Here is a 9,766-nt window from a genome sequence, read left to right as displayed (position 1 = left end):
ATACATTTTTTTCTCATAAGACTTAAAATCAATTATAATAATTTATTAAAAACTCTTAAAAGGTTACAGAATGTTTTTTTAACGAGAAAAAAATAATTTTACACTAAGAATCAGCAGTTCAATCTGGAGTCGAATCGTTACATCCGTGCACGGATCGGAAAACATACGAAAGAAAATTACGTGATACGTCAATAAATTTGTCTACTACGATTGGTAGTTTGCGAGTGAACAGCATAAAATCAGTAGTGCAATCCGCATTGCAATTTGTGTTTTCAAAATACTGTGCCAAAATGTTACAATTAAGCGAAAAAACATCAAGATAAGGAAAAAATTTAAAAGGTCATAAAAAAAAACTGACACATACGAACAACAAACCCTTTGAGAGTTTTACTATACTGAACTAGTACCATCACCCTGACTTGGAATTTCTCACCCCGCAGATTAGCTGATGTACTGTAAAATTGAAAAGGTCATAAAAAAAACTGACACATACGAACGCCAAACCCTTTGAGGGTTTTACTATACTGACCTAGTACCATCACCCTGACTTGGAATTTCTCACCCCCCAGATTAGCTGTTGTACTGTGAAATCAGAGCAGCTCTTCTGTAGAGACAAAAATTTTAGTGAACCAAATTGAAAATAACAGCCCTATTCTGAGAAAACCTCATAATTGATTTGTAAGGTTTGCTGTGAGGTTATTCTTGCTCAAACCTCACAAGAAAGAAAGAAAAAACACAAAACACTCATCACATGAGTTGAAAAGCACAAGCACTTAGTTGTTGTACAAAAAAAAACGACAAAATAAAGAAATGGACAACTAAGAAAAGTAAGTAATTTAATAAATTTAGTGCATATATAATAATTTAATTTATTTTTAAGGTTTCAAAATGTGAAAGAACAATTTGGAGCAGCTGCAGCATTACAGCATAGTATTTAAACATAAATACATTTTTATTCGCAAAAGTATTAAATAATACGGAGGCTGCTATATATATTTCTGGCCTAGGCAACACTAAGTGTTGCCAGGTGCAATCTGACATTTCCATTGGAAAGTTTGACATTTTTTAGCATAACATCACTCAGAACGTTTTGTCATTTAATCGTGAATTGTTTTATTTACAGGGAATTAAAAAATTCATCGCGGCAAAAAAATGGAATTAACTCGTGAACATTTTCGTGCGATCATTTTTCACAACTTTCGACGTGAATTATCACGACAAGAGTGCATCGATGAACTAAAATCTTTGTATGGCTATGAAGCACCATCCTATAGCACTGTGAAAAACTGGTACAACGAATTCAATCGTGGCCGACGGTCGCTCAAAGACGAATTCCGTGTAGGTCGTCCAAAAACAGCCGTTGTGCCAGAAAACATCGATGCCGTACGTGAACTGATAAGGCAAGACCGTCATGTAACATACCTTCAGATAGAGGCATGCCTATGCATTTCTCCCACCAGCATACATTCGATATTGCATGAACACCTGGCCGTAAAAAAGGTTTGTTCTCGTTGGATCCCGCACAATTTGAAAATCGCTCAAAAAAAGGCTCGTGTGTAAAGAAATGCTGAAAAAATACGATCGCGGTGCTTCAAGAGACGTTTATAAGATCGTGACAGATGACGAATCATGGATCTTTGCGTATGAGCCCGAAACAAAACAGCAATCGACCGTGTGGGTCTTCCAAGACGAGCCAAATCCAACGAAAGTTGTTCGTGGAAGAAGCACTTCGAAGCAAATGGTCGCCTGTTTCTTCGGCAAAACTGGTCATGTGGCGGCTGTTCCGCTTGAGCAACATAGGACGGTCAATTCTGAGTGGTACACCACCATTTGTTTGCCTGAAGTCTTCGGAGAAATTCGAAAAACGAACAAGAGAAGACGAATCATTGTGCACCATGACAATGTGAGCTCTCACACATCGGCTCAAACCAGCGCCTTCTTGACCGGCCAAAACGTCGAATTGATGGGTCATCCGCCGTACAGCCCTGACTTGGCACTCATACATCAAGAAAATAATGCGTGGCCAACAATTTTCGTCGCCAGAAGATGCTGTTGAAGCATTCAAAAACCATGTTTTGGAGGTGTCTCAATCGGAGTGGAAAAAGTGCTTCGAAAATTGGTTTGAGCGCATGCAAAAGTGTATAAATCTTGATGGAGAATATTTTGAAAAACAATAAAACCATTTTCTTTGATAAAATATATATAGCAGCCCTCGTACATACATACTTGTACATATCTATATATATATATAAAAGAAAGTGACGTTAGTTACTACGCTTATAACTGGAGAACGCCTGGACCGATTTCGGTGATTACCACCAATTCGGACAGGTCTCCGCCCAAACAAGGAGAATACTTAAGAAAATTCTGGAAAATTTTCCGAAAAAAAAATTAATTATGATTTTAAATGCTGGCACATAACTCAAAAACACCTGGACCAATTTTGCCAATTCTTTTTTTTTAAATGTTCGTTGAGGCTCAAGGATGGTTTTTATGGCAAAAAAAATTCGAATAATTGCCGGAAAACCCCTAAAAAGAGCCCTTTTCTTTTTCTCATACAAACGAATGAATGCTGTTAGTAACGCTAATGCTCGAGAACAGCTGAACCAATCTTGATGAAATTTTCAGCGGTTGATCGCTGTGGACCGAGGAAAGTTTAGAAATAAAAAAAGCGTATGCTTTTCGTGAGGAAAAGTCGGAAAGTTGGACAATTCCAAAAAAATAACTTTTTTTTCATACAAACATTTTTTTTCAACTTTTTTCCTTTTGTTTTTCAATTGTCAAATTTGTCGTTTGCTTTCTTTATTCCAGGTAATTAAAAAAAAAAATTATTGAAATTTATACCGTGAAAACGTTATGTGTGTTTCACACAAAGTGCTCAATTACAGATTGAAATTTGTTACGATGCCACGAAGAGGTCGCGTTCGTTTTGGCATCAACATAAGTATGTATATTGACAGCCCATGGTACATAACCGAGTATTCCCAGGATGCGATGACATACGAATGAAATTATGGATCGCGGGCAATCAGCAAGCGATCGTCACGATGTCAGAGGACAACTTTTCAAACAACAGTTGCGATGTTTTGTAAACTTTATCTTAAAGCAACGTATATGTGGTGCTGTTAGATGCTGGATGTACTCTGTTGAGTGGCAAAAGAGAAGTTTGCCGCACGCACATATTCTTCTTTGGATGGTGGACGGTGGTTACACCAAATCAAATTGATGAAATCATTTCTGCGGAAATTCCTGATCCAGAGATAGAAGCAGAATTATACGAAACCAATATGGTTCATGTACCTTACGGACATAACAATACCACTTCGGTTTGTATGTCTGACAATAAATGTACGAAACACTATCCAGGTGCTTTTCTTTCGGAAACACAAACTAGAAATGATGGATATCCAATGTATCAGCGTCGCTCACCAGATGACAATGGCAGAACAGTTAGCGTTGAACTTAGAGGCGTGAATATCGAAGTTAACAACATATCGAAGTCGACAACATATGGATCGTACCATATTCGCCACTGTTGTCTAATTCACATTCAAAAGTCATGTCAATGTTGCGTATTGCAGTTTGGTGTAATCGATAAAATACGTGTGTAAATACGTCACAAAGGAAGCAACATGGCGGTTACTGATCTTGAACGATACGGTCGATACGTGAACTGCAATAAAGCGCTTTGTATGATATTTACTTTTGCGATTCATGAACGTTTTCCGACTGTTGTGCGTCTCGCAGTTAATTTGGAGAATGACCAAATAGTCTATTTCAACACAGAGAATACAGTACAGACAGAGAAAACACCCCCAGCAACAAAATTAACATTTACGAGTTTTTTCTCAACTTTCGTCAGTGAACCGTTTGCGAGAACTTGCTCTATTCGGAAATATCTATATTATACATACAATTACAATTACAATTGCTGGAACACGATAATCACTGGAATGAAGTTCGCACACTTTTCGCGAAGATCAGCCATCAAATTAGCGTCAATTATGGAATACGAACAAAAATGACATTGCCGAAGACATTTTACATCGTATTCGCTAAGAATTGGAAATGGGTAAATTCCGGTTGATACTTCCGGTGGTTTGATATCAATTCCATCTTCCCTTTAACAATTCACCAAAGATGAACTCATCACGAATATTCAGACATTAGACAAATTATCGTAACCACAATTCCTTAAGTGCACGCGCAATCTTAGCTGCCAAAAATACCGATGTTGTTGATTTAAACTGGAAGATTCAAAGTCAAATTCCGGGAGACTTGCGCTCATACAAATTGATCGATCGTGGAATTTCTAAATTCTTTGAATAGGCTTGGTATGCCACCGCATCATTTGCGTCTCAAAGTTGGATCTGTCGTTATTATGTTCCACAATCTTCAGGCGCCGAAACTGTGTAATGGAACCTGACTGATTGTGACGCAGCTATCGAATACAAAGGGGCAGAATGCTTGATTCTACGAATTCCTCTGAGTTCTAACGATTTGCCATTTCAGTTCAAACGTATTCAGTTTCCAGTGAAAATTCCATTTGAGACACAAGGATAGTCGCATAGTGTATGGTATACATTTGGAAATGCTATGTTTTTCACTCGGCCAGATATACGTGGCCTGCTCACGAGTTGGAAAACCATATTTTCTATACACCGGAACAGAAACCAAAAAATGTTTATCAAGCTGCGATACATTGAAAAAAAGTGAAATGATAAATTCAACTTTTTCATTTCTAAACACATAATTTCACGCAGGAAAACGACTGCGGGGTCAGCTAGTTTACAAATAAAATCTTGTCCAAATTATTTAAACATAAATATATGTACATATATATTTCTTTTTATTCATACTCAGAAGGAATTAAAATGTACAAAGACCGTAAGTTACATATTTATTGTAACATGCAAATACTTATATTTATAATAGATAACGCCTTTGGAAGAATTCTATTTTAGAGGTGATCTAGTAAGAGCATACAAAAATATGAAGGGAACAGTTCTCTAGCCTGCTGAATGGCAGTGAAAACATAACACCAGGAGATGGTGAATCCGATTCCCCAATTGATGACGATGGAGCAGACGTTCCATTGCCCGATCATGAACAACATAACAGCTACCCGTCTGAAGAAAAATAAAGCGGCAAGGGCCGATGGATTGTCGGCTGAGCTATTCAAATACGGCGGTGAAGAACTAATCAAATGCATGCAATAGTTTCTTTGTAGAATATGGTCGGCCGAAAGCATGCCTGATGATTGGAATTTAATCTACAAAAAGCGAGATCCCACAATCTGCGCCAACTACCGTGGGATAAGCCTTCTAAACATCGGATACAGTGTGGCTTCAGGCCTGGAAAATCAACAACTGAGCACATAGTCACCACGCGCCAAATCCTGAAAAACACCCGTAAAAAAGGATCAGCACACCTCCGTAGATTTCAAAGCTGCTTTTGCAGTTCGAACTATTTTCTACAGGATTAGATTGAAAAAGTCGCACTATAGATAGTCGCTTTGTCTGATACCTCGTTTGGTATAGAGCCGTTCGAGAGATCCTTCCCAATCCTTACGGATATTTTGGTATTGCTCAACGTAAGTTTACATAGCCGTATTAGTTTTGCGGTGATATCAAATTCAGACATAGACGCATAAAGCAACTTCTTTTCGAGCTGTCAAAAACAGCTTTGGAATGGACGGAAAGGTGCGGGATCTCTTTTAACGGGTTTTCCCGTATTTGGCGCACGGTGATTGTCTGCTCTTCTTCTTCTTTAGTTGCGAAGACACCGCTTTCGCGATTATAGCCGAGTTAACAGCGCGCCACTCGTTTTTTTTTGTCGATACGTGGTGCCAATTCCATCCGGGGCCCTATTCTGTATCTCGATTCGAAAGTAAATTCTTTTCGAATTTAATATTCGACTCGAATGTGTTTTAGCATTCTGTAAAAAAATCGAAATAAGTTTATAAATATGCGAAAGTTGTACCACCCTGTGTCAGTATTTTCGAATGCTAAATGTCCAAATAAAATGAAATAAGTTTAAATTTATCTGAAAAATATGGATTCCGTTGCATTGTGGATGGAGGACGAGGAAATTATTGAGGAAAGGATTACGAGAAGATACATAAATGAATTTAATATTATGGAATTATCGCAAAATAGGTAATTTGTTATGTACATATGTATTATGTTCGGTTATAAACTGTTTTTGCATTTGGGATTATAGCTTCATACAAAACTTTAGACTTTCTAAGGAAGCCTTTGATTATGTTTTAAGAGGCATAACTGAAGAACTAACGGTACCTATAAGATCCACGGCAGTAAATCCAGCTATAAAACTTGCTGCTACTTTAAAATTCCTTGGTCAAGGGGGCTATCAACATCAAATAGGGCAAGACCGGTTTGCAGCGTTAGCACAGTCCACCACATCTCAATGTATTGCAGAAGTTTTGAATGCTATTGAAAAAACAATGTGTCCGAAACACATAAAATTTGAAATGAGCTTACAAGAAAAGCGTGAAGCTAAGAATTAATCTTATTCAAAATTTGGATTACCAGGAATAATAGGTGCTGTTGATGGAACTCACATTCAGATGGTTAGACCAGTAAAAGATGAACATCTCTTTTTTAATCAAAAGCTAAAGCATAGCGTCAATGCTATGGTGGTAAGTTTATATTACGACGTTTTATTCAGACTTATTTATTGTACTTTATAATTAGATTTGTGACCATAACATGAATATAAGAGCTGTAAATGGAGTTTATGGTGGAGCAGCGCATGATGCACACGTATGGAGCCTTTCAAACAAATGACAAAACATGCTATCCAACTATCAAAATGGAGATAAATCTTCATGGTTAATTGGCCGGTGATTTTATTCAAACCGCTTGTACTTGTAATTATATATAGCCTAAGGCTTACTAATTATTCATTATCTATCCTATTTAAGGTGATTCTGGATATCCATTAGTGCCATGGCTCCTTACGCCTTACCGCAATGCAGAAGAAAATTCACTTGAAAGTTTGTACAATGAAAAATTTACAAAAGCAAGATCAATAATCGAGCGTGTATTTGGAATTTTAAAAAGTCGTTTTCGATGCCTGCTTGCTGGAAGAGAGCTTCACTATGCACCAAAAAAAGTTGTTAAAATTTTGAACGTTTGTTGTGCCCTGCATAACATTTGCCTCATATACAACGTTGAAGCACCAACAGTAATTGAAATTAATGAAGAACGATCTAATTTGGCTTTACCCAGCGTAGATCAAAACGAGTTTTCACGAATTGCGCAAACAATACGAGACCGAATTAAAATAAGCTTGCGTTCGTAATTTAAATAAAGTAACTAAAAAGCAATCCATTTATTTCATTTCTTTCAATTATTCATACATTTCAATAAGTAAAATTAACGGGTATTTACATTTAACATTTGTTCCTTGATTTTAAGTTTTGCAATTCTTACATTGTTCCTCTCCCTGTCGCTTTTAATTTTGTACTCATGCTTCAACTTTGCAAACTTTAGTTTTTGTCTTTCTAGTTCTATTTTTTCTTCATTTTGTTCAACAAGTTTCTTATTAGATTTAACTAAAGATTTTAAATTGTAATTCACGTCTTTTAAAATCTTAGTACAATCCTTGTGCAACTTTATTTGCCCGTCTACTTGCATTTTCAAGAGATTGTTTTTACTTGACCGCACAGTGCTACATTTGGGTGACGTTTGGGGGCGAGAAGGTGGCGTTAAAGGTGGTAGTTCTTCCAAATTTTGCAAATCACTTATGTCATTCTGAGTGCTTGGATCCGTGATTTCACATTGGTAGCTTTGTGTGACTTCACTTGTTCCCGCACTGAACTTTTGAGCATCTCCTATCCCATCTACCGCTTGATTTATCTGCAGTAAGTCAAATGCTCTTAATTCAACTGAATTGAAGGAATGAACTTTTGCAGGCACCACCTGTCCCCGACATATGTAACTTATTTTTGTGAGCTTTAGCCTTAATGTGGGTTTTGTAATCCGCCCAAACCTTTAATGCAAACAAAATAAATAGAAATTAATGCACAGGTAACGTATAATAGCAAAATAATTTTGTTCACACAGAAATTTACCTTTTCCCACGAAAGCATGTCCCGTATGGGTGGTCCATCTCCATTTAAATTCTCACTCAACCGCTCCCACAAATGTTTACTTGTTTGTTTAGTGTCGGCACATTTTACGTAGCCTTTGGCCAAGTTTGGATGTGATTCCATAAACTCCACCATTATTTCAAATTGGCTTTGTTTAGTGTGCTGACTTTTGCTAACCGAGTCCCTCGAATACATTTGACAATTAATTTCGAATTACATAGTTGCAAATTTTCTTAATTCGGATTCACTTTTCGAAATAAGGATTCAAAATGCGAAAATAGAGTTACCGAATACAAAAAATTCGAATTCGAGAAAATTCATTTCCGAATCGAGATACAGAATAGGCCCCCTGGTCTTTTCAACGGGGTGGAAGTCTTTCTCCTCCCCTGCTCTACCCGCGACTAATGCGTCGAATACTTCCAGAGTTGAAGGGTTTTCGTCCATACGTACGACATGACCTATCCAGCGCAGCCGCTGTCTATTAATTCGCTGAACTATGTCAATGTCGTCGTATATCTCATACAGCACTTCGTTCCATCGGATGCGATATTCGCCGTGCTTACGCACAAAGGACCATAAATCCTTCGCAGAACCCTCCTCTTGAAAACCCGTAACGTTGACTCATCAGATGTTGTCATCGTCTATGCCCCTGCACTAGAGCTCCCACTCCTGGAATGTTTTCGAATTCCCGGGATTTCGGGATATCGAAATTTCATTTCCCGGGATTCCCGGGAAAAACGGGAGAAAATAAAAATTGCTAATTATTGCTTATAAATTTAAAAAAATTAAATTATTTTTTTTTATTTCCAATCAGTTACATAGATTCAATTGAGTATGCCCATGTTCTTGGGTTCTTTATAATAAAAAAATTATTATTTAATAATAATTATTATTTCTTATAAATTGAAAAAAATATATAATTCACTTTTTATTTCGAATCAGTTACATGAATTAAATTAAAAATATACCTATGTATTTGGTATTATATATACATATATTATTTTGTCAAAAAACAAATAATAAAAATCACAGATCGATTTCTGTAGGAACTAATTTTAAATAGTATTTTAAAAATACAAGCGCATCCATTGTTTCATGGTTTAAACTAGATCTGATTTTAGTGCAAATGCTTCCAGACACTGAAAAACAACGCTCGCATTCGACACTAGTTGGTGGTATTGTCTTTAAAAAATTACAAGCAACCTCCAGATTGCTGCCAAACAGTGTTGTAAAGTACTAAATTCTTACTAATTGTTTTTTGGCAATGTTCATCTATTGTAAATACAACTTTGTTTATGAAAAAATAATAACTAACAGTGTTTAAAAAAAAGGACAAAAATCCCGAATATCCCGGGAAATTAATTTTAAATCCCGGGAGGAGTTTTAAGTCCGGGATCCCGGGATTTCGGGAGCCCGGGAGTGGGAGCGAGTTGTAGAGTTTGGTTTTTGTTCGTCGAAAGAGCACTTTACTTCTCAATTGTCTACTCAGTCCGAAGTAGCACCTGTTGGCAAGAGTTATCCTGCGTTGGATTTCCAGGCTGACATTGTTGGTGGTGTTAATACTGGCTCCTAAATAGACGAATTTATTTACGACTTCAAAGTTATGACTGTCAACAGTGACGTGAGAGCCAAGTCGCAAGTGCGACGACT

The 9,766-nt window shown here is 37.0% G+C and overlaps 1 protein-coding gene and 1 long non-coding RNA gene across 4 annotated transcripts; one reads left to right on the top strand and one right to left on the bottom strand.

Annotated features, from left to right (window-relative positions):
* The first annotated feature begins 1,003 nt into the window (after positions 1-1,003).
* LOC126764277 (uncharacterized) lies at positions 1,004-7,359 on the top strand. 3 transcript variants are annotated; one of them, XR_007667865.1, is made up of 4 exons: positions 1,004-6,158; positions 6,223-6,661; positions 6,717-6,865; positions 6,947-7,359. It is a non-coding gene; the product is annotated as an uncharacterized LOC126764277 (long non-coding RNA). The 3 variants fall into 3 exon arrangements; XR_007667866.1 differs by having other exon boundaries at positions 6,717-6,886; XR_007667864.1 differs by having other exon boundaries at positions 6,717-6,892.
* Positions 7,360-7,400: 41 nt separating this feature from the next.
* Positions 7,401-8,306, bottom strand: LOC126764173 (uncharacterized). Its single transcript, XM_050481965.1, has 2 exons — positions 8,099-8,306; positions 7,401-8,016 (listed from the first exon to the last, which is right to left on the bottom strand). Exons 1-2 carry the CDS (start codon positions 8,140-8,142, stop codon positions 7,401-7,403), a joined length of 660 nt encoding a protein of 219 aa, XP_050337922.1. The 5' UTR covers positions 8,143-8,306.
* Positions 8,307-9,766: the final 1,460 nt, after the last annotated feature.

The sequence above is a fragment of the Bactrocera neohumeralis genome, unplaced genomic scaffold (assembly GCF_024586455.1).
Source record: "Bactrocera neohumeralis isolate Rockhampton unplaced genomic scaffold, APGP_CSIRO_Bneo_wtdbg2-racon-allhic-juicebox.fasta_v2 cluster09, whole genome shotgun sequence".
NCBI classification, from domain to species: Eukaryota; Metazoa; Arthropoda; class Insecta; order Diptera; family Tephritidae; genus Bactrocera; species Bactrocera neohumeralis.
Note: the sequence above shows the minus strand (reverse complement) of the source record. Positions and strands in the feature narration are given on the sequence as shown.